Genomic DNA, 25,261 nt, shown 5'->3' with positions numbered 1-25,261 from the left:
AGTCATATTTCTTAAGTGGTCCAGTCATGACCATAAACAAATACATCCACCCTTATACATAAGCACCAAAAATTTGCCACCCCATAAGTTAAGTTCTGTAAGGTTTCTGTTTGTTTTTTCAGTCTTCCTCCTTTTCCAGTAGGTCTATAGGTAAAAAAATAAATGAAGTCAGCACTCTTTACATCACATTAAACCGTGACTCAAATACAGTGAGTGGTTATTTGCAAGGCTATAATTTTTTTAATGACAGATTTTTCCTAAAGGAAACCACTATAACATCTGTCCAAGTACTCCAAGGGAAAACAAAAAAAAAATACGTAAAGATTAGAAGTCTATTATTTTAACAGCACACTGCCAAACACGGACAACCAGGATTAATGCCAAGAAACCTTAAAAAATAACTTTAAAGTATGCAACGTTCAAGTCATCCAAACATTTAGGTGCCACAAACAACGGAAAAACAGGTCCAAGAGCAGTTCTACTTGTGCATGATGGCAACTCAGACTGTACTTCATCAAGGTCCATTCCGGTGTCTAAACCCAGCATGTGTCTGAGCAGAGATGGTTTTCTCTTCTTTGCTTGGAGATGTGTGTACATAGATTAGAGGAGAGGAAATATCTTCCAGATGCTGATGGAAGCACAGCAGGCTTGCTTCCCCTTTGATAAAGTACAAAGGCAGGTTTAGTTGACTCAAGCTTTATCAGTTTCCCTAATGAAAAATCTTACGCATGCTCAAACAGACGAGTTACTGAATTTGTCATGCTAAGTATTTACAGCCATTTTCATAAAGTGAGCTCAGTAACCTGACAGAACAAAAAAAAAGTAGTTGTTAAATTATTATGTAACCTTTTACAACTTGGATAGTATAATGGGTAAATGACACTGACATTCAAAGTTCCTCAAGCATATATATTAACAAGAAATTATTTACTGCATGAAGAGGCACACATCATATAAAACATACACTTCACAGGAGGGATTCCTGCATGGCAGGAAAGTCGCTACCACTACATAACAAATGGCTATGCCAACAGTCAAGGCTGCCACTAAAGGGTACAACAGAATTCCCTTAAAATCTCGAGGAGTGCTTGCAACAGCACAGATACCTTTGGGAATAGGGACACGTTTTGTTAGCAAAGATTATTTCTCTGTGGAAAATTTGGACATCATGTAAATAAATCAATTTTCTGACTGGATAACATTTAAGGCAATGCTTCACAGACCTGAGGAGGTACATCCACAAAAGTTTCTTTCTTCTGAATCATTAACAGGTCAGAATCAGCATCAAAAAAAAAGTATTCCCCTTCCAAGCTCTCACTGCACCTTCAAGTCTTTTCAGCATTACAAATTAGAATCTACTCTCACACCCTGAATATGAAATAGGAAATGCTTCTGTGCTCTTCCTTGAAAACTGTCAGGAAAACAAAGACATGGCAGCTTAGATATTTGACATGAAAAATAACATGAAGAGGAAGACAACTACACTGTCACACACAAAGGAGCCACCTTACAATCAATGCTCCAGAGTGCTAACATTCCCCTTACGGCTGACTTTGGCATAGTGTGGATCGATCATGGATTCATAAATTAAGTTTTAACATCAACTACAGACTAACAAATGACAATTAGACACAGTAAGTTCAAAAATTTTACATTTTTGCTCCTGTTTGGCTGCTAAAGAGCAGCGATTTGAACTGATATAAAAACTTCTGACAACAAAGCTTGCTATACAGATAAAGTATATAATCAAAAATTAAGCAGCAATTAACTTTCTTATTTAAACTTATCTGGTATAGAGTATTTACACATTTGGGAAGAGAGATCTCTAAAACCACCATTCTCTTTATTCCCGTTGCCCTCTGCCTGCCCCAGTCCCTCCAAGTCTCAGCCAAGTGCCCTGAACTCTATATGCCTGTACTTTGGCTAAGCCAGCTGGCTGACTCCCATGTTCTTCATCTGCAAGAAAAGAAATAAGGGTCTTCGAAGTCATCTGCAGCCTCCTTTCTGCACAGCAGTGTACTGTAGTCAGCAAATCTGTTCTTTCACAGCAAGGCAGGAGAGGGCTTCCACACTCCCTTCCCTAACCCGAATGGGGCAAGATCATAATGCTATCAGCTCCTTGCACCAGAGAAAGGGAAAGGAAAAGGTCACAACAAAGGCAGTACAGTCAACAAAAGTTTCCCAATAAGGAGCCTCTCCTGTCCCTGGTATCCTAGGAACTAACACTCCCTCTTCCCTCTCCCTCCTCCACTGCACACACAGAAAATTAATTCACACCACAGGAACTTGGTACTCTGGTTAAGTGTCAGGTAAATGGAACAAAGAGTTAACTCTGTCACGTTTTGTAATTTAACTGGAACAGAAAGATAACAGAACACACAACATTACTGTGAAAGAAACTTTCTAAAACAGATCCAGCCTACACAGTACAGCCAGGAAAACTAAAAAATGATCTGTTCACAATCTGCCTTGTACAGGATATTTATATTCGTTCTAAGCCATATAAATAGCATTTATATAGCAGACACATTCAGAGACATGCACTGGGACTTTTTAGGTAGTACAAATTTCTTCACAATCACATGTGCAAATTGTACAAATCACTAAGTGAGGACTAATAAGCTTAGGCTGGGCCGTGCCTTGTATTATCTAACAAATTTAACGGGGGTTCAGAGTCATCCATAGGAAGAACCAGGCGTGTCCCACGTATGACCAGTTCATGGTCCCCAAAAGCAAGCTCTCGATCCAAGGCATCTTCAGAATTGTTCCCCATGAATCTTCTAGGGGCACTGGATGCTGCTGATTCAGTGTTCACAGTAGAATCCCCATATGTCAAACTGATATCGCCATCGTTAAGAATGAGATCGGAATCGTCATCTTTCAATTGTTCCTGGTTCTAAATATAAATGAAATAAGGTTTGAGAATTGTTAACAAATTTAAAAACAATTTCCAACAGGAGAATTTTAGAAGATTTCCTATTTAAAACCCTTCGGCAGTAGCCAATTGCCCTCAGAATAAAATCCAAAGTCCTTATCTTGGCTTAAAAGACCCAGTGAGACCTGGCCCCTTCAACTTTGTCTTCTGCCACAATCTCTCCCACACCAAAAGCCCCATTGTGTCCTGGGCAGACTGAAGTGGTGACAACTGCCGAGATTTCTGCTGCTTTCCCTTGGCGTCAGGCTGCTCTACATGCTGTCTTCTCTACCCCCTTCACATGACTAGCACCTGCTTATCACTTTCTACCAGAAGTCTTCCTTGAGCTTCCAGGTCTAGGTCAAGTGTCCCTCCTATGTGCTCTCGGGGCATCCCAGCCTTGGCCCTCTCCCTGTAGTAGTGCTTACTATTCTACATGGTTTGCCTTCAAGGGGCTTAAGTCTTATGAGGGAGATTGGGAGGAGAAGATGAAGACATAAGTGGTTATGACACAAACGTAAGTGCTACATGGTCCAACCAGCTAACAGAATTTGGGGCATAGAAAAATATACAGACCCCTCACTGTATTATGTCTTCTAGCTCCATAAGCTTTGGTTCTAAAGAAAACCATGTGGCCAACATGGTATACTTAATAAAGTTCTACAAAGGGAAAAAAAGTCAAGAATATATAGTTCTGGGCCCAGCATTGTGGCATAGCAGGTACAGCCACTATCTGCAACACTGGCATCCCATATGGGCACTGGAATGAGATCTGGCTGCTCCACTACTGATCCAGTTCCCTGCTAAGGCACCTGGGAAAGCAGCAGAATATGACCCAAGTGCTTGTGCCCCTGTACCCACATGGAAGACCCAGAAGAAACTCCTGGCTCCTGGCTTCTGCCTGGCCAAGCCCCAAACATTGTGGCCATTGGGGAGTGAACCAGAGGATGGAAGTTATCTCTCTGTCTCTCTGTATCTGTCTCTATTTATTTCTCCTCCTCTCTAACTCTGCCTTTCAAATAAATAAAAAATAAATCTTTTAAAAAAAGAATGTTTAGTTCTATTTTGGTAGATAGAACACGTATGGGTATGCAGAAAAACCTGGAAGGATATTCAAAAGATAATGAGTTTCATTTTCTTCTTGACATGTTTCTGTACTAGTTTGCTATTGCTAGAAATTTCCCTAAATACTCAGAAACAAAAAAATGGAGTCAAGCACCCAGAGTCACCAACCAGCCAAAATCCCTTCCTATCTAATGTGGTTATAACAATAAGCCCAACTTTTGTCTTTCACAACACAGCTCGTGTGGCTCTTTCACAGGGCAGCAGAGGCTTGTCAGTACCTTCTAATGCCTTTATTGAGTTTGAAATTTGGGGTATTATCTACAAAATTTTAAGATCCACATGCCTTTTGACCCAGCAATTCTACACATTTTAATATGCTTGGGTAAATTCATACGTAAAAGGAGAGTAACTCTAAGTACTGTTGATAATAATAAAAAGTGTCTATCCTTAGAATAATATATACATGTAAGTTTGTATAGATAAAATATATCAGCAAGTATTCACTGTAAACCTTCAAAAAACACTGCCTCTGGGGAATGTAGGTAAGAAGGTGGCAACTTTCACTTTTCACTTTGTATATTCCATATTGTTAGAATATTTGGCCATGAATATGTTAGTTTTATAACTAACACAGTTAACAAAAATAATGTAAAATTAAGTTTAATGTCTGTTTTGAGTTAGATTACCCCCCACCACCATTAGATGTTGAAGTCCTAACCCCCAGGAAATGTGAATGTGACCTTGTTTGGAAATCAGGTGGGCCCTCAGCTAGCATGACTATTGTCCTTCTGGAAAGGGGAAATCTGGACACAAAGATAGGCACACATCCAGGGAGAATACTATGTGAAGATGAAGGCAGAGATTTGGGTGCTGCATCAGGAAGTCAAGGAATGCCCAAGATGGCCAGAAAATTCCAGAAGCGAGGGTAGAATCCTGGAGCAGATTCTCCCTTACAGTCCTAGAAGGACCCAATCTTGCTGACACCTTGACCTTGAACTTGACCTTGAACTTCCCAGGCTTAAGAACTGTGAAAAAAATCTTCTGCTGTTTAAGGCATTCACTTCATGGCACAGGCTGGCATCAAAGGTGTTTCAGATTTTGAATTGTCTTCAAATCTTAGAATACTGGCATATATATATAATGAGATAGAATCCAAGGCTAAAAATGAAATTAATTTATGTTTCATATACTCATGCTCTGAAGGTAATTTTATATAATATTTTTAGTGTGCTTGTGTTTTGACTGTAACATATTATATGAGGTCAGGTGTGGAATTTTCTACTTCTGGCATCCCACTGGTGCTCAGAAAGTTTTTTGGAATTCAGATTTTGGATTTTCAGATTAGGGATGGTCAATGTATACTTCGTTAGATCAGTGCTAGCAAACTTAAAGAGCAGTGTGTCATGTCGTGCTGTATTGCACAGACACAAAATTGTTGTGCACCTTTTTTCGCTTTTTGTGATGGCAAGCAGTCTCTCCTGAATCTATAAGCCAAGCTTCAGTACCAGAACTAACAGAGCTGGCTGAACTCTCTGAGAACAGTCACTTGAGCTAACAGAGCACAAGAGACATGGAGACAATGCTTGGGAGAGGAACCTGGACAAGATGGGTGGGAGAGACCAGGCAACATGGGATATTCACATCCCACCAGCACAGTCTGTCAGAAATGTATACTGATTCAACATAATACAAAGCTGTCAGGTACTTTTCTCTGGCCCAGATGCCACCCCTACTCTGCCTACTGGTTCTCATGCATTGCCTGCAGAGTCTGCTCTAATGTCCCCCAAAGGAGGTTGTAAGAAGTGGCAGGTGCATGTCTGTAATGCTTCTGTCTATTGAAGGTTCTGAGTGTTGTATCCAAGAAGTCAGAACTGGTGGGCTTTGTTAATAGTGGAGCCTACTGCACATCTAGAGCATCTCTAAAGGGTCAGTTTAGAATCAAAGGGATTTTTTTAAAAAATTTTAAAAATTAAAATGTTTACAGCTAAAAGCAAAGGCTGTTAGCATATCTGTCATTTTTTTTCCTTAGCTGCAACATTTACTGAATTACTAATCATATGTTGGTAGCTAAGGAAAAAATATGGTATCTAGATTCTCTATGTACACTTGTGCCTCCTAGCAATGTGGAAGAGAGGCAGATAAATCTTCCCTAATATCTAAAAGTTAGGAGGTATGAAATAATAATCTGTTGCATTTCAAAGGTGTCAAACATTCTTTTGTAATCTTCTTACAGCAACTCTGGTGACCCTAATTTGTAGATGAAAACATGTACATTTTGTACTGGGGTCAGGCCACATACTACAAATAAATGAAAGACAGCATGGGAGCACAATGACTTATTATAATCCTCTATAATGAGGTACTCTCCCGTATCTGTTATCAACTCATGTCTCAGAGGCTGTGCCCTATACATAGGGTTCAGTGTACTGCTTGGGTAGACAAAATATGCTTAAATTCCCTATCATGGATCTTGTACCTCAAAGGCAAACTGAAATAAAACAGCCCATCCATAGAACACAGACATACAACTTACTGAGGAATTTAGTTTGTGGATAAAAGCAACTTACTTCGTAAGCCTGGGGGCTGGTCAAGCATCTGGCGATGGGTCCGCAGCAGGCAGGGAGTGTAGTGGTGAGAGGAGGCCCACTGTGGGTCAGCAGAGGCTTCAGATAGCTGCACTGATTAAGGAAGGGCTGTATTCTTTGGTTAACAATCACTGTCACAGCGTACCAACCACTTCAGAGGCTAGCAAGAGGCTTTCCCATATGCCATATGATGATCTCATTTCATCATCACGTCATGGCAGTGACATCAAAGGGGGATTTCCTTGTCATCTCTATTTCACAGACATGGAAACTGAGGCTCAGAGAGGTGAAGGATCTTCCTAAGGTCACACCATTAAGTAAATGGGGCTGAAGCCACCAACCCAGATTGGTTTGATTTCAAATTTTGTGCCCTTTCCGCTAGTATATCATACTGCTTTTTTGATTTCACTAAAATCACAGAGAACACAATATCAATCTAGGATTCTCTAGCACTGAGGGAGATAAGACAGAATGAATAGAATGATAATGGTCAGAAGCCAGGTTGAATAGTCTAGTAGAATATAATAATATTAATGTTTGTAATCATTTATTGTGGATTCACGTGGCCTCTTGAATGCTATGCATCAAAGCTCAGTATCAGGTTGATTCTTCTCCCATGAGGCTACAAAGAGGAAAGGGAAGTCAATTCTCAAAAGATATTTTAAAAAACTGCCTGAGGGGGCCAGCGCTGTGACGCAGTGGGTAAAGCTGCAGTGCTGGCATTCCATAAGGGGACTGCTTCCAGTCCCGGCTACTACACTTCTGATCCAGCTTTTTGCTATGGCCTGGGAGAGCAGTAGAAAATGGCCCAAGTCTTTGGGCCCCTGCATCCGCGTGGGAGACCTGGAAGAAGCTCCTGGCTCCTGATCAGCCCAGCTCTGGCCACTGTGGCCATTTGGGGAGTGAATCAGTGGGTGGAAGACTTCTCTCTCTCTCTGCCTCTGCATCACTCTTTCAAATAAATAATAAATCTTTAAAATACCTGCCTGAATCAACAGTTTCTCTACCATAGATCCTCATTTCAGTATTTACTTATTCTCCAAAAAATAAAAATAGATGTGATAACATGATATCAGGAGAGAAAAGTGGGACTCACCAAAAGAGAGAGAGAAAGGAAGAAGGACACATATGCCATATTCTTCACTTTCTGAGAACCTAAGGTTGTTTGCAATTAAAAATGAGAAAGTCAGAGAATATTTCATGCATTCCCATAGTAATAAATTCTAAGTAAAGATTAAGGCACTCCATGTAAACACACTTCATAAAATACCTGACTACTCTAATTAATAGGGTGCCTAAAAGGTTATCTATAGAAGTGAAATTGACACTCTGAGATGCGATGATTTTGAACAGCCCTTGTCTCCACTACAGAGGAACAGTTTTTTTCCCCCATACTATTTGCTGAACGCTGTACTTAGTGTAGGGTTAAGCTGATGTGTATAAAGTTAATCTAAAATAGATCTTCGTAACAAATAAGAATGGGAATAGGAGAGGGAGGAGGAAGAAAGGTGGGAGTGCAGGTGGGAGGGAGGGTAGGGAAGGAAGAATCACTATGTGCCTAAAGTTGTATTTATGAAATGCATGAAGTCTGTGTACCTTAAATAAAAGGATTCTGGGAAAAAAAATACCTGACCACTCAAAGCCACTGAAAAACTGGAATAATGAATTCTACTAGTGCATCAAGTACAGAAATGACCAGGTCCTGATCTTATGGTACTAAATAGGTGTTTGTATAAAAACAAACTCCTCAAAAAGCAAAACTTACCAAATCATAATAAAAAGAAAAAAAGAAACAATAGTTCTCTATGTATTAAAGAAATTTTAAAATCTTCCCAGACATATAGCTCCAGGCCCAGATGCTTCATTGGGAAAATATTTCTAGCACTTAAGAAAGAAATTACATCAATGTCATATAAACTCCTTCAGAGAACAGAAAAGGAGGGAAAAATTCCCTACTCACTTTACAAGGCCAGCATAACCTTGCTATAGAAATCTGACAGACATTACTATAAAAAAAGATCGCAAGCTAACATCTCTCATGAAAATAGAAGCAAAAATCAAACACAAAATATTAACAAATTAAATCCAGTGACAGACACGAGGGAGAACACATCATGACCAAGTAAAATTTGTTCTATCGATGCAAGACTTGATTAACAAACAATCAGTGAAATCGACATAACAGATTAAAGGAGAAAAAAATAAAACCTCAATTGGTGCATAAAATTATCTGATAATATTCTATGCCTGCTCATGATAAAAATCTAAAGTATACTAGAAATAAAAGGAAATATTCTTAACTTACTACAGGTACCTCCAAAATCCTAAAGCTTAACATCATACTTAATGGTGAAATAATGAAAATTTTCTCTGAGGTTACAAATAAGAAGAATGTCCTGCACCATGACTCACATTCAGCTGTTACACTGGAGATGTTCAGACAGTGTAATAAGAAATGAAAAAGAAATATAAGAGATTAGAAGGAAAAAATAAAGCATCATTATCCATACGTCACTTCATTATATACACAGAAAATTAGAAAGAATCTATAAACTATTAGAAATAGCAAGTGGGGGTCAGCATTGTGGCACAGAGTTAAGCCACCTGTAATACCAGCATCCCACATGAATACCAGTTCAAATCCAGGCTGCCCCACTTCTAATCCAGCTCCCAGATAATACACCCAGGCAAACAGCAGAAGATGGCCCAAGTACTTAGGCCTCTGCCACACATGTGGGAGACCCAGATAGAGTTTCAGGTTCCTATCTTTGGCCTGGCCCAGCTCTGCAGTTGAGGCCACTTGGGGAATGAACCAGTGATAAAGATCTCTCTCTCCCTATCTCTGTCTCTGTCTCTTCCTCTGGAACTCTGGCTTTCAAATAAATAAACAAAATACATAAATCCTTAAAAAAAGAACTAGCAAGCAAACTTAGTAAGATTATTGGACACAAGCTGAAACTGTAAAAACTGACTGCATATCTATATGTTAACAACAAAACGGGGTGGATATTTGGTGTAGTAGTTAAGACACCACTTGGGACGCCTACATTCCATATCAGAATGCCTGGGCTCAAGTCCTGGCTCTGCTTCTGATGCCAGCTTCCTGATAATATATACCCTGGCAGGTAGCAGGCAGCAAGAAATTGTATCCGTGTCACCAATGTAGGAGACTCAGATTCAGTTCTGGGCTGCTGGCTTCAGCCTGACTCAGCTGAAGTTGTTGTGGGCACTGGGGAATGAAACAGTAGATGGAAGATCTCTCTCTGTGCCTGTCTCTTTCTCTTTGCCTTTCTTCTTCTTTTTAAGATTTATTTATTTATTTGAGAGGCAGAGTTACAGAGAGGGAAAGAGAGAGAGAGAGATTGATTGATCGTCCATCCACTGGTTCACTCGCCATATGGCTGCAATGGCTGGAGCTGGGCTGATCCAAAGCCAGCAGCCAGGAGCTTCTTGCAGGTCTCCCACATGGGCACAGAGGCCCAAGCGCTTAGATCCTCTTCCACTACTTTCCCAGGCCATTAACAGGGAGGTAAATCAGAAGTAGAGCAATCAGGAATTGCACTGGAGCCTGTATGGGATGCCAGCACCACAGCTGGAGGTTTAACCTACTGTGCCACAGCACTGGCCCCTATCTGCCTTTCAAATAAATAAAAATAAATAAAAACAATAACAATAAACAAGTAGAAAATTAAATGTCATTTGCAACACCATCAAAAATATCAAATACTGGGGTAAGCATTGTAGTGCACTGGGTTATGCTGCTGCTTGGGACACCTGCACTCCATATCAGAATGTGGGTTCGAGTCCCAGCTATTCTACTACTGATCCAGCTTCTTGCTAGTGGCCTGGGAAAGCAGCAAATGAAGGCCCAAGTACTTGGATTCCTGCCACCCACATTGGAGACCCAGATGGAGTTCCAGGCTTGTGGCTTTGGTCTGGCCCGGCCCCAGCATTTATGGGCATTTGGGGAGTAAACCAATGGATGAAAAATCTTGCTCTCTGTCTCTTCCTCTCTCTCTCTGTCACTCTGTCTTTGAAATAAATAAATAAGCAAATCTTTAAAAAAATCAAATACTTATGGATAAATCTAAAGAAACATGTACAGTACATGTAGAGTGAAAAGGACAAGACATTAATGAGAGACATTATAAAAGATCTAAATAGGGGCCGGTGCTGTGGTGCAGCGGGTTAACGCCCTGGCCTGAAGCGCCGGCACCCCATGTGGGCGCTGGTTCTAGTCCTGGCTGCTCCTCTTCCAATCCAGCTCCCTGCTATGGCCTGGGATAGCAGTAGAAGATGGCCCAAGTCCTTGGGTCCCTGCACCCACGTGGGAGACCTGGAAGAAGCTTCTGGCTCCTGGCTTCAGATCACCGCAGCTCCAGCTGCTGCAGCCAACTGGGGAGTGAACCATCAGATGGAAGACCTCTCTCTCTCTCTCTCTCTGCCTCTCCTCTCTCTCTGTAACTCTGATTTTCAAATAAATAAATAAATCTTTAAAAAAAATCTAAATAAATGTTTATTGATTTAAAGTCTCAATATTAAGATATCATTTCTCTCCAAATTCAGTATGGATTTAATGCAACACCAAGAAAATTGTTGGTAGTCTGTGTGCATGTGTACACATAAATTGAAAAGCTGTTTCTAAAATTTATTAATGTAAAAAACTAAAGTTGCCAACACAATATTGGAGAGCAAACTTAAGAGATTTACCCTACTATTGGATAACAAGACTTTTAACACAGTATAGTAATAAAGAGAGTGTGGTACTGATATAAAAATAGAACTAGAGTCTAAAAATTGACCCCCACTTATTCAGTCAAGTGATTTACAACAAACACTCCACTGCAATCCAGTTGGCATACGGATGGCATTTTCAATAAATGGTACTAGGTGAATTGGATATCCATGTTAAAATATAGATCCTGACTCATATTTCATATAAATAAAAATTAATTTGTAACAGATCAAAAATATCAAATGTGATAGCTAAATAATCAAACTTCTAGAAGAAAAAACACGAAAATATCTTCTGAACCTTGGGATATACAAGATTTCTTAAGACACAGAAAAAACTAAATAAAAGAAAAGATGAACAAAATGGACTTCATTACAATGAAGTTGTATTCCTCAAAAGTAAAGATTAAGATGAAAAGGCAAGATACAGATTGAGGGAAGATATAATATATGTAATTGACAAAAAACCTAATTCAGGGATATGTGTATAAAAATAACCATAACTCAATAAGAAAAAGAAAAAGACAACTCGGTTTAATAACGGACAACAGACTTGAACAGAGACACTTCACAATTGGATATCCAAAAAGTCAAAAGACATATGAAAGGGCGCTTGAACTTAAATTCAAAAGGCTAACCAATACCAACTTTTGGTGGAGACATGGAACAGCCAGAACTCCTTTAACTTGCTGGTGCAGGTGATAATGAATGCACCAAATTGGCTGCAAACAGTGAAGCTGGTTACAATCACCCTGGAAATCTGCTTGGCAATATCTATTAAAGCTAAACATACACTTGTCTTAAATTCCATTCCTTGGTACATACTCAAGAGACATGAGTGCTTGTGTCCACCAAAAGACACATGTGTGTATTTGTGAATGTGTGCATGCATACATTATGGATAAACTACACAAAAGATGTTGAATGAGAGAAGCATAAAAGAGTGCATAAGGGACAGGCATTGTACAGTAGGTTAAGTCACCACTTGGGGCATTCACATCCCATACTACACTGGAGTGCTGGTTTGAGTCCTGACTGTTCTGCTTCCAATCCAACTCCTTGCTAATGTGCCTGGAATCCCTGCCATCCATATAAGAGACCCAGATGGAGTTCCAGGATCCTAGCTTCAGACATGTCCAGCTCTGGCTGTTGCAGGCATTTGGGAAATAAACCAACAGATGGAACTTCTTTCTTTCTCTCTCTCTCTCTCTCTCTCTCTCTGCCTCTCCCTCTGTCACTCTGCCTTTCAAATAAATAATTAAATCTTCTTTAAAATGAATATATATGATTCCATATTCATGAAGATCCAAAACAGGTAAAACAAATCCATGCTGGGGGACAGGGAAGGCATTACTGACTGCAAGGAATCACAAGGTACCTTCTGGGGTGTTGGAAATGTTTATACATATTTTGATATGGCTGATAGGTACCCAGTGTAGACATAGGTCAATATTCATTAGACTGTACACTTAAGATTCATGTACTTTATTGTATTAAAGTTATACTTTAATTATCACAATCTGGCTACACAAAGGCATTAACACCTAGAATGATGAATAGTTAGTTCTATCTGGTCACTAGGTATTAAAATGATCAGATTTTTGTTGAGTACTACTTAATAGGGTTGTACTGAGCCAAACAAATCTTGATGCTTACTTCTATAAGAATATATAGAAAAATAAGCTATCATTCTATTCTTTCTCTACATGAGGATTATTCATTTGCTTTGTATAATGTGTAGAAAATATGCAAAACATTTTATGTATGTAAATACTGCAAGTTTTTGTTAGAGATGAAAAAGTCCCAGGAGACAAAGGAGTAACTTATATCCAAATGCTCACAGTGGAGCCAAAAATGATGACATAATTTTTAAACAATTTTTAAAAGACAGGTGCTCTCTCCCAAAGGGAGCTTTAATACCACAGATATGACTGTACTTTTTGTTTCCATATAGTAATTTAATTTTGAAGTACTTGCAAAAAGTGAACGCAAAAATCTGGTAAACAGAATACAGTAACTAGTAGTTTCTAATCCTAAGTGTCAAGTGCACTTTTCTTAAATATTCAAGGCTTTGATCATAAAGTTGGAAGGAAAAAAAATCTTTACATGACTCTCAAATTTGCTTCAATGGAATCTACATGAAATTTTGATTTATTTACTCATAAATCTTAGCCTGAAAGAACTCCGTTTTCTATTTTAATTTTTAAGAAATTAATTTTAATTGTGCTGAAATGCTTTTTAAAAGGCATTATTTAAGCAGGTTATAGACTATAACAATACTCAAAGTATATATAGCTATGAGGAAGACTCACAACAGGACAAGAAGGAAATTTTGTGACCAAAAAAAAAAAAAACATTAGCTACCAATAGCATTCTGAATGAAGAGGGGGACTTTCAGTTTTTGGAATGTCAGAGGGTAAAAGGCATATTCTTGAAGATTGCAGTATCTGACACTGCTGCTTTCTTATCTCACTCTCAAGTTTTTTCCCTTTTGGAGTCTTTTCTCTTTCACCCCATCAAGTACACTACGAAGAACCAACAAGTACCTTTTTCAGGCGTCAGTACATTAACCAAAGGCCAATAAATATTAAAATTTGCTCAATAAATAAACCCATATAGCAAAGAAAGCATGTCATGCAGGTTCTGGATTCCCTCCACATAGGCAGCTTTTGTACTAACCAGTCCCTACTGGCCTTCTGGCTTTGCACAGACATTTATTTGTATGGGTTTCTTTTTCCACTATACTGTTGGAGAACCAGGAGACTGAAGGTAGGTTTTGTATTCTTCAAGAAAGCAATGGTCAAAACAGTTGCCTACTAAACTGAAGTTACTCATGTTCATACTATAATTTTTTTCTCAATGATCTTATGATCAGCTGGTGCCATAGCTCATTTGGCTAATCCTCCGCCTGCGGCACCAGCACCCCAGGTTCTAGTCCCAGTTGGGGCAGTGGGTACTAGTCCCGGTTGCTCCTCTTCCAGTCCAGCTCTCTGCTGTGGCCCGGGAGGGCAGTGGAGGATGGCCCAAGTGCTTGGGTCTCTGCAACCACATGGGAGACCGGGAGGAAGTACCTGGCTCCTGGCTTTGGATCAGCACAGCGCCGGCCGTAGTAGCCATTAGGGGAGTAAACCAACGGAAGGAAGACCTTTCTCTCTGTCTCTTTCTCACTGTCTATAACTCTTTCTCTCACTGTCTAACTCTGCCTGGCAAAAAAATTAAAAAAAAAGGATACTTATGATCAAAGTTGTACCATATCCGGAAAAGCCAAGCACTCTCTGCTTTGGTAGTTCTCCTTTCATTTTCAGGAACACCCTGCAGACAGGTAATATATAAATCAGTATATAAATCAGTATATACACAAAGATACAACCACATTTATTTAAAACTATCAGAAACAGAATAAGAATTCGTTCCAATGTGGATAATATTAGAAATCTAGTAGCATGGTGCCAGCTCTGTGGTGTAGCGGGTTAAGCCGCCACCTGCAGCACTTGCATCCCATATGGGCACAGGTTTGAATCCCAGCTGCTCCACTTCTGGTACAGGTCCCTGCTGGCGCTCCTGGGAAAGCAGCAGAGGATGACCCAAGTACTTGAGCTCCTGTACCCACACAGGAGACCCTGAAGAAGCTCCTGGCTCCTAGCTTCAGATCGGCCCAGCTCCAACTGCTGTGGCCATTTGGGGAGTGAACCAGTGGATGGAAGATCTCTCTCTCTCTCTCTCTCTCTCTCCCTCCCTCCCTCCCTCTCTCTGTGGGTGTGGGTGTGTGTCTGTAACTCTGTCTTTTAAATAAATCAATCAATCTTAAAAAAGAAATGTAATAGCATGTATTTTTAAGCTTTGGAATAAGAAACTGAAATATTATTCTGAATACCTCTATTACTCAGGTGGCTTGATAATTTGTGACTGTACTGTCATTTTTAAAAATCTGTGTGTAGTAATTCACCTCCTAAATCTGAAAGAGTTCATTCTTCCAGGCACTTTAAATAAGAAACATCACATCAACATCCTTGAGAGTTGTCATGAGTATCAAAAGTAGCCAGTTTTTTCAAAGTTGCTACAATGTTCTTAGAACACTAGCAAAATGAAAACAAGTAGGGAAATTTAGTAAGGCTGACTGGTTAGGAGGGAAAATGAACATAGTAAGCAGGCATCTTTTAAAATAGCTTCCAAAAGTAAATCTATGTCCCTATTTGTAATAGGATGTAGTCAGTAATGCAGTTCTGTGTTTTGGTTCCAGTTTCAGCTCATTAACATTAGTTTATATACATCCTTTTCCCTCTCTGGACCCAAACTTCTTCAGGTATAAAATCTAAGGTTTAGAGACTTCTCAAGGCTGTTCCTAACACCAATATTCACTAACAATGAATAGCTCCACAAATAGCACAGAGTTTAGATGTCCCTCCTAGTCCTCAAAATAAAAGACTCTTTACCCCCAACATGTATCCACACACAGGCAACATAAAAACATCTGAGCACACTGTATAGGCTTACAAGAGCCCAAAACCACCTGAATTGTCGATTACTTTTTCACATCGTTAGGCGTAGTTTGTGTGTCTCCACTGCTGGAAAATCAATTTATCAATAGCTCTCACAGTGGCCTCACCACATGAACACCTGATACCCATACCCCCCATTCCATACTTACTATAATGTTCCTCTGTGCTTCCTAGTGGACATGCAAAATTATTGAGTAAACAGAATAACCAACACATTTAAACAGTTTTTAAGGCAAGCAAAAATTGATGTTTTTCTGTATGTTACAACTGGTACCCATATACCTGGCGCTCTCTCTGTCGCTCCATTTCTCCCCTGTGGTGACAGAGGTGACAGAGGTGGTAGTTTTATACAGACAGTGGTCAAGCATTTGTCTTGTGACCTCTGTGGTGATTTGATTCTTGTTTTGGTACAGGAGTGGAGGCACTGAGGAACCAGTTCCCCTGGGACTCTATTCCTGCAGCATGGCATAACGAGAACTTACCCAGCCTGGTTTGTGCAAGCTTTCAAGCCCATGAAATTCTACTTTAAGGTTCTGACCACAAAAGAGGCATGTACTTACTATATCACATACACACAAATTTACTCATCACTCAACAGCTGACAAAATTAGCGCTTAGGAAATGAACCCGATAAACATTTTTTTGAAACATACCCTAAAGACACATATACTGGGGCTAGCTTCAGTTAAGACAAAGAATTGTGTTTTGAAAGTGTTTTGAGACACTTTCCATTTTCAAAAAGCTACTTTGTGTGAGTTCTCATCTAACATCTAGTACAGTCACGTATTCAGTGGGGCTCAGAAGTCAGTAAAAAAGGGGGATGGAAAATACCAGAAAAGGGTTGTCAGTTCAGAGAGGCAGTCAGTTACACTGCAGTCAGTCCAACAGGCTCAGGTTCACTGAGAAACAGAGACGTGGAAGGAAGGAAGCAAGGAAATGTGGCCAACACTGAGGCACAGAGTAAGAAAGTGTGTTCCCCTAGTACAAGCAGGGAAGACTGGGTCAAGCTCCTAGGCAGTTCTCAAGGGCAGCTGCTGGTCATCCAAACTGAAAGTTATACAGGAAGAGCAGCTGGAGTGAGGCTTACATCAGAGACAAGGCTTCATGCGCACACCAAAGTGGAAAAAGGCTCCTCGTGCCAGAGCAGTCACTTGAAAACCCAGAAGCACTTAACAGACTACTCTCCTCTGGGGCAAAGGCCAGGATGGTGCACAGATAGGAAAGGTATCACCTTTGATATCCACATGCCACCTAAAATTTGGTTCTGTCTGTATAGCGCAGTGACAAATGCCAGGAATGATGTAAGTTAAAAGCTGAGGCAAACAGCTTAGGATCTAAACAGTAGTGTGAAGTCTACCGTAGAATGTTTTCTTTCCAAATGACCACACATTCAACAGAAATGCCAGGGACAACACAAATGCATATTTACCAAATGTTCTTGGTCTGAATCAACACCAACCCTAAAGGAAAAAACACAAAGAGCAAATGAGATTTTGAAACCATGAAAAGGTCTATCTACAAAAGTATACTTGGCCAGCAACTACCATTCCCAACACAGAAGCTATGTAGAACAGTTAATAGCTTCTTGCTTCTCTGCTGTTGTCGATGTAGATTTTTGGCTCCTGCTACTTTCCTTAGCAACAGCTTGGATTCTAAGGCAAGCAGAGTATACTAATGATCCTCTTGCTGAAATCTCACTACTGGTTTCAGAAAAACAACATTTTCTTCCCTGAATTTAAGTCTACTTTAAGCAGACTCAGGGAGAACACTGCCTCTACTGCTGAATAAGAATGACTACGTAGATCTAAAATCAAGGCTGCCACAATGGAATTCTGGGAGGGTGCTGCATGTTTTCGGACCTTGGCACTCTCATGGCAACATTCTGTTATGACGACTGAAGAGAGGGTCCAATTACAATTTTCCCATTGAATAGACAGACATTAGTCTTGGTTCTTCATAATTTAAAAATATGTTTTCCATAGCCCAGGAAAGAACTTCATTAAGAAATTCTCTTTGGATCTGTGATTGTGGTGAAGCAGGTTAAGCTGCCACCTACAAGCCAGCATCCCATATTACAGTGTTGGTTTGAATCCCAGCAACTCTGATTCCACTCTAGCTCCCTGCAAATGTGCCTGGGAAATCAGCAGAAGATGGCACAAATACTTGGGCCCCTGACATTCACATGAGAGACCTGGATGGAGTTCCAGGCTCCTGGCTTTGACTTGGCCCAGCCCCAGTTGTTGTGGCCATTAATGGAGTGAACAAGCAGATGGAAGATTTCTTTCTCTCTGTCTCTCTCTTTCTCTGTTGTTCTGCCTTTCAAATAACAAACAAATCTCTTTTTAAAAGGGAGGGGGTAGTGTGGCACATCAGGTTAAGTCACCACATACAGCGTCAGCATCCCTATCAGAGTGCTGGTTCCAGTCCCAGCTGCACTGCTTCCAATCCAGCTCTCTGCTGATGCGCCTGGGAAAGCAGCAGAAGATGGCCCTACGTTGGGCGCCTATCATCCATATATGGGAGACCCAGATGGAGTTCCTGGCTCCTGGCATCAGCCTGGAACTGAGAGTTCCCAGTCCTAGCCACTGTGGCCATTTGGGGAGTGAAACAGTGAATGGAAGAACTCTTTGTCTTTCCTCTCTCTGTCACTCTTTCAAATAAACAAAATAAATGTTTAAAAAGATAATTAAAAGTTCTCTTAGACACCTTTGTAGCCCTTAAACACAGGAATTATCAACTGTTCTTTCTTCCTCTGTTTCTCAGGTGTTTTCTCTCCTGGCCATCCCAGGCACTCCAGGGCAGGGACTCATTCTGACTCACAAAGTCAGCTGCATAAGGTTCTCCTAGCTGCCCGGCTTCCAAAGAGCTAGCTTCTAAAGCACAGAACTCACTGGGTTCCTCCTTTGACAACACTCTGAGGGTGGCTTACATCCCACAGGGCCAAATCTGTAGGTCTTTATGTGGCACTCAAGACTCTGTATAAAACGAGAGCCTCCTCACTGCAACACACCTTGGTACACTCACTTCCCCAAATTCTCTCTACATTCCTTATACTAGTCATATTCATCCACCCCTCTCCTCAGACCTGTCCTCCCCTGAGCTTCCATGCCTTTGGGCTGCTATTCCCTCAGCTGACATGAGCTTGCCTTCAATTTTCTGTCCTACTTGTTTTTCAAGTTCCAATATTTCTATGTCCCACCAAGCAGAATCATTTTGTCCTCTGTGCTTTCACAGCACTTCCTAGAGTTCTTTCTTAAAATGCTTAGTATAGTAGAGTTATTTACCTGTCAGTCTCCCCAAAAAGACTGTGAGCTCCTTGAGGGTAAAGGCCATGTCTCAATTCATCTCTGTATCCCCAGAGTCTAGCACAGTACCTGACACACAATAGGTGCTCAAAAGTTTATCTATTAAGTTAAGTACTGCAGACAACACAGAAAAAACAGCAGCATGAGAAGCTGTACCAGTAGCATCCCAGAATACAATTAACACCACAGGGGGAAAACTGGAAGACAAGGGAATCACAGTCAGGTATTTGGAAACAGAAGGCCATGACCAGATTCATAATCCAAAGAAAGGCTCATTTTTTTCTTTGTTAAAATGGCCAAGAAGCTGTTTAATATCTTCTTAGTCACATCAAATGCTAACATCATCTATGCATCTCAAGTGACATCTAGTGGTCTTGCAGAAAGCACACTTGTAATACTTAGATGGAACATTATCAGAAGCCAGTGCAATTGAATAACATTTATAGAGCACTTATTATTTGCCAGGCACTGTACTAGGCACAGGGCATAGACATGAATTAAACATGGCCCCTGTACTCCAGGAGCTCAGAGACCAGTGAGGGAAACGGACAGAACTACAGCATAATCCCTAAGGACTCGCTATCAGAGAGTACTGTGTTCAAATCTGGACTCAACTGGCTTTGGCTGTGAGAACTCAGCCAAGTTATGCAGCCCTATGAATTGCAATCCCATCACCTAGAAAACGGGGCTAATATCCACCAGAGTTGCTACAAGGACTAAATGAGAAAAGGTATTAAAATATTGTAGGGGGCCGGCGTTGTGGTGTAGCAGGTAAAGCTGCCACCTTCAATGTCAGCATCCCACATGGGTGCTGGTTCCAGTCCCGGCTGTTCCACTTCCAATCCAGCTCTCTGCTATGGCCTGGGAAAGCAGAAGATGGCCCAAGTCCTTGAGCCCCTGCTCCCACATGGGGGACCTAGAAGAAGCTCCTGGTTCCTGGCTTCAGGTCAGCCCAGCTCCAGTTGTTGCAGTCATCTGGGGAGTGAACCAGTAGATGGAAGACCTCTCCTCTCTCTCTGCCTCTGCCTCTGCCTCTCTGTAACTCCACCTTTCAAATAAATAATCTTTTAAAAAATTTTAAGGATGTCTGATACATTATTAATGAACTCTAAGTAGAAGCTCTTAAAACACTATTATTACAAGGCTGAATGAGATCAGTGCTATAATAGACCCAATGTCACATAAACAGTAAAGCGGTTCTGAAAGAAAATAATTGGGCAACACAGTGGTTAAGATGTTGCTTGGTACATCTGCATCCCTAAGAGTGCACTGGTTAGAATCCTGGCTCTGCTTCTAATTCTAGCTTCCTTCTAATGTGAGCCCCCAGAGGCAGCAGGTGATGTGTCAGAGCAGTTGGGTCTCTGTCACCCACATGGGAGATTTGGATTGAATTCCAGGATCCTCACTTTGGTCTAGCCCAGATCAAGCTACTGTGGGCATTTGGAGTGAACCAGTAGGTAGAAGATCTCTATCTGTCTCTGTCTGTCTCCCCCTCTCTTTCTGCCTTTCAAATAAAATCAAAGTAAATCAATGTTTAAAAAAAAAGGAGGAGGGGGAGGAAGAGGAGGCAGCACTTAGCCATGGCATCTTCTAGGCCACGGGAAAATAGGAACAAAGGCTTGAAGACAGATAAATGCAAAGACTACATGCTAAATGACAGGAAGCCAAATGTGACTGTCACAAATTATGTGAGAGGATGCAGGAGAGCCGGAGCTGTGGTGTAGCGGGTAAAGCCATTGCCTGCACTGCCAGCAACCCATATGGGCACCAGTTCGGGTCCTGGCTGCTCCACTTCCAATCCAGCTCTCTGCTATGGCCTGGGAATGCAGTAGAAGATGGCCCAAGTCCTTGGGCCCCTGTACCCACGTGGAGACAGAAGCTCCTGGCTTCAGATCAGCACAGCTCTGGCCACTGGGGCCAACTGGGGAGTGAACCAGCAGATGGAAGACCTCTTGCTCTCTCTGTCTCTTCTCTGTGTAACTCTGACTTTCAAATAAATAAATAAATCTTAAAGAAAAAAAAGGATGCAGGAACAGGTGGCTGGTTCTAATCCACTGAGGAGCCACTGGCCACACAACAATGAGAATGATCCTCTCACACTGTAATTTAATCTTGTCACTCCCTTGTTTTAAAATCTTCCAAGATTTCCAATTATATTTTCAAATCCAAACTCCTTATCATACCTTTCTGAACCCTATGGTAAGGGTTCCACAAACGATACCCCATGAGCACATTTGGTACCCCTCCTGTTTTGGTAAAATAGGGTTTTGTTGGGACACAGTCACATTAGCTGGTTTATGTACTGCCTATGGTTGCTTTCATACTAGAGCTGAGTAGTTAAGACAGAGAGTCTATGGCCTGCAATGCCTGAAAGATTCACTATCAATCCCTTTACAGGAAAAGTTTGTAGACCCTGTGGTCTTCCCCACCTCATTTTCTACCTATCTTTCAATCACTGTATTACTCCAGCCATGTGAACTATGTGTATTAAAGGGGCCAAGTTTGTTCTTGCCTTAGGGCCTCTGCACTTACTTTCCCTATGCCTGGAATACTGTTCTTTCTCATCGTTTACCTGGCAATACTGTGTCACTTGCACAGACTGAGCTCAAATGTAACCTCTCAGAGACACTTTCCTTGCCTCCTCATGTAAAATACACCACTATTGCCAGTCACTATTAAAGTTCCTTATCTGACTGCCATCACAGCAATCAATATTATCTATTCATTTTATCAAAAGCTGTCATGTTCTTTCATTTGTTTACTGGCTTACTGTCATTTTCCACTAAAGTACAGTCTAGGAGAACAGGAACCTTTTCTCTTACTACTACCACTGCCTTTTTCTAGAGCTCAGTTTCTTAACCTTAGCATTACTGACATTTGGGCCCGATAATTCTTTATGGGCAGGTGGGGAATGTCCTGTGTACTACAGAATGTTTAATAGCATCCATGGCCTGGGCCTCTAACCACTAGATACCAGTAGCAGGCCCTGCTCCCAGTTATGACAATGAAAAATGTCTCCAGACAACTACCAATGTCCCCTGTGGGGAAAACAACTATCCTAATCTGAGTTGGAACCTAGAACAGTATCCAGTACATGGCTGGTATAAATTGTTGTCAAATGAACAAATACAAAGTACAGTCGAGATGCTGTACTTTACAGACATTAGTTCACTGAATCCTTACAACAACTATAGGAAGTAGGTGCTAAGAAACACATATTACAGATGGGGAAACTGAGGCTTTAAAAGGTTAAAGGTCACAGCAAGTGAAGGAGTAAGAACTCAAAGCAAAATCTGTCTACATGAATCATAAGCCTTCAGGCCTTATCATAATCCTCAAAATTGTACTAGACAAACTTTAGGGGAGAGAAGGGAATCTTAAAACACAGCCTCTGTTTGCAAAGGGCCCCTGAACTCCAATAAAACACTAAAACTCAAGAAGTTATCTAAGACTGTAAAGCAATGTATATAATTAAGCGCCAACAATGTTATAGGACAGGCAAGACAGGCCAAAGAGCTTTCAAAGCTTCTGATACAGATTATGTATGTGAGTAATTAGAGCCTTATCTTGTGTTGTTCTTTTGGAGGAGGGTCAGGGTGAATATGGGTATTTTGTTTGGTATTTGTGGAGGGCAGTTTGGGAAGAGAAATGCTTCTACTTAAACACAGAAGACTCCATTGAAGACTATTACTTTTCCTTAATTATCTTTAATTTTGTTCTCCTTAGTAAAGTAAGGAAGAATCTTCATTTCTAGACTGTTGGGAAAAGAAAAGGGCTCAGTCCTTCTAAAACTGACCACACTTATTTCTTGATGCAACTCAGTGTAGAAGAAATCCAGTGAAAAGTGGAGGTCCCTTTGTCCACCAAGTAATTATTTATATAACTTGAACAACTAAGAATCTTTCTAAGTCTATTTTTTCACTTGCAAAATGGAGTTTACTGTGATTAGATAAATAAGTAAAAAGCACTTAGCACAATGCCCAGCACATAATAGGTGTTCAACAAATGCCAGGTCCTTCTTGAAGTAATATTAGGGTTATCAGAACATAATTTTTGATCAGGTTTTTCTATTATACAACAACAGCACATAAGTTATAAGAAAGGGATTTCATTAGTAAAGAAAGAGAAAGATAGTAACAACAACATCCAAAGTATGATTTGGAGCTAGCTGGGCTTTAGAACATTAAAAGAAAGGCATAATAGAATGGGAAAAAATGGAGGACAGATTCTACAAAATGTGTAATCTGTTTTCTCTAATGAACCTGATGTATTCTGGAAGCTGGGTAGCTTTTCACATCTACAAAGTTTCAGCCAAACACAGAACTAAAAGCTACAAAGGCTTTAGCAACATCGGCTGCTGTATCCATGGAAACAAATGCAGAACTCTTGAGATACAACAGAGCTTTCAAATTGAATACATTAACTAGTACACATCTAAGACTAAGACCTCAGGATCATGGCCTTGTATTTTTAGGTTAGAAACAGTGCTGATCATAAAAATGAGAAAGAATGTGATAGCATCTAATGTTGATTAAGGTTGGAGAAAATTGGATTGCCTTATATGCTATAGATAGAGGAAAAAAATTTTCATCCAACCTGATGATATGGATCAAAAGCCTTAAATATAGATATATCCTTCAGACCAAGTAATTGCACTTCTAGGAATGCTCCTTAGGGAAACAATCAAACAAGGACACAGTAGTATGTACATTTAAGAATGTTCACATTGCTAATGGTAGCGGCAGCAGCAAAGTCCTCAGATGATACTGGTAATAGCAAAATCCTAGAAACAATATGAAAGTTCAACAACAGGGATCTGTTTAACTAAATCAAGAAAAAGATGTAAAAATATTTACTAATGAAAATGTCCATCATATATCACATTTAAAAATCAGTCCACAACAGAACCTTTAGTGCTGCCCATTTTTGTGAAAAATAATACAATGCATAGCAAGTGGTCTGGAAAGATACCCCTCAAACTGTTAACAACGGTTTTTATTTTTCTTTTGAATTTTTCATTTTTTGAACTACATGTCACACACTTTTTAAAAGAAAAAATAATTTGCAGATTCCAAAGCTTCAGAAAGCCAAAGCTGAAAAAGCTCCTCATGACTAAAAGAAAAATAAACCAAATGCAAAGTTAATACTACAGTGAGGTCCTCAGTTACCACTTACCTGATATGCAAGCACGACAGCATTGCAGTAGTGCCGCCACCAAATACCCACACAGTAAAAAACACTATCAGAAGTGTGGTGCTGAACATCATTTGGCGAGCATAAGTGGCAGTATCACGAATGGCCAGAGCAAATGCCATTGCCCCACGGAGGCCTACAATGGAATGGAAGAAGTTTTTTTTCTAGTAACTCATTACCAATGCAGGCTTTATAAATTCAGAGTAATAAATTACATTCTAAAATCTTAGAAGCATGAGAACAAATACATAATAAATAACAGAGTACTTCAAAAACTTTATGGAAATGGAACTATATCATCTTATCTTTAAAATCCACACATAGTTTTTTCATAATATGAATCTTTTATGAACTTTTTGAAGACCTCTTGTATTAACATGCTTGAATGCATATACAAAGGATTTAATATATGATAGTGGCATCATTTTAACAAATCTTTAAATTTTATTTTTAAATTAACATAAATTTGCTTTTTATTACATCTCTATGAGTTTTGACAAATGCATTGAGATGTGTGACCCTGATCATTATCAAGACCCCCACGCCAAATTCCTCTGTGCTATCCATTTTGAGTTCAACAGCTTCATCACCTCCCCTCTCAAAGCTCTGGCAGATCACAGATCACAGATCTGTTCTCTACTGCTATGATTTTGTCTCTTTGAGACTGTCATAAAAAAGGAATCATATATTATGTAACCTTTGGGCACTGGCATCTTTCACTCAGCACAGTACCTCTGAGACTCAGCTATGTTGTGTGTATCAATAGTTTGTTCTCAGAATGAATGGTATTCCATGGCATGGTCAAGTGAGTTGTATCCAGGTTTTGGCAATTATGAACAGAATTGCTATAAACATTGACTTACAAGGTTTTGTGTGAAAAAACATTCATCTTTATTTTCCTCACTTTATGTGACATATTTCTAAACCAAAGATATAGATCCAGCATATGAAAAAATTCCCATAGGA

At 40.2% G+C, this 25,261-nt stretch overlaps 1 protein-coding gene across 6 annotated transcripts in view; it reads right to left on the bottom strand.

The window, feature by feature from the left end:
* Nucleotides 1-217: 217 nt before the first annotated feature.
* Nucleotides 218-25,261, bottom strand: part of SLC9A6 (solute carrier family 9 member A6) — a 59,663-nt gene continuing 34,619 nt past the window's right edge. For 4 of the 6 annotated variants that reach the window (XM_051827581.2, XM_070066928.1, XM_051827579.2 and 1 more), the window contains 6 exons: nucleotides 24,278-24,431; nucleotides 19,082-19,171; nucleotides 17,227-17,257; nucleotides 14,531-14,610; nucleotides 6,547-6,652; nucleotides 218-2,896 (listed from right to left, as the gene is read on the bottom strand). In XM_051827581.2, coding sequence (XP_051683541.1) covers nucleotides 2,624-2,896; nucleotides 6,547-6,652; nucleotides 14,531-14,610; nucleotides 17,227-17,257; nucleotides 19,082-19,171; nucleotides 24,278-24,431 — 734 coding nt within the window. In that variant the 3' untranslated portion in view covers nucleotides 218-2,623. The remainder of the gene's footprint in view (nucleotides 2,897-6,546; nucleotides 6,653-14,530; nucleotides 14,611-17,226; nucleotides 17,258-19,081; nucleotides 19,172-24,277; nucleotides 24,432-25,261) is intronic. The other 2 variants (XM_070066929.1, XM_051827580.2) reach the window with 1 other exon arrangement.

The sequence above is a fragment of the Oryctolagus cuniculus genome, chromosome X (assembly GCF_964237555.1).
Source record: "Oryctolagus cuniculus chromosome X, mOryCun1.1, whole genome shotgun sequence".
NCBI lineage: Eukaryota > Metazoa > Chordata > Mammalia > Lagomorpha > Leporidae > Oryctolagus > Oryctolagus cuniculus.
This window is presented reverse-complemented; position numbering and strand designations above follow the sequence as displayed.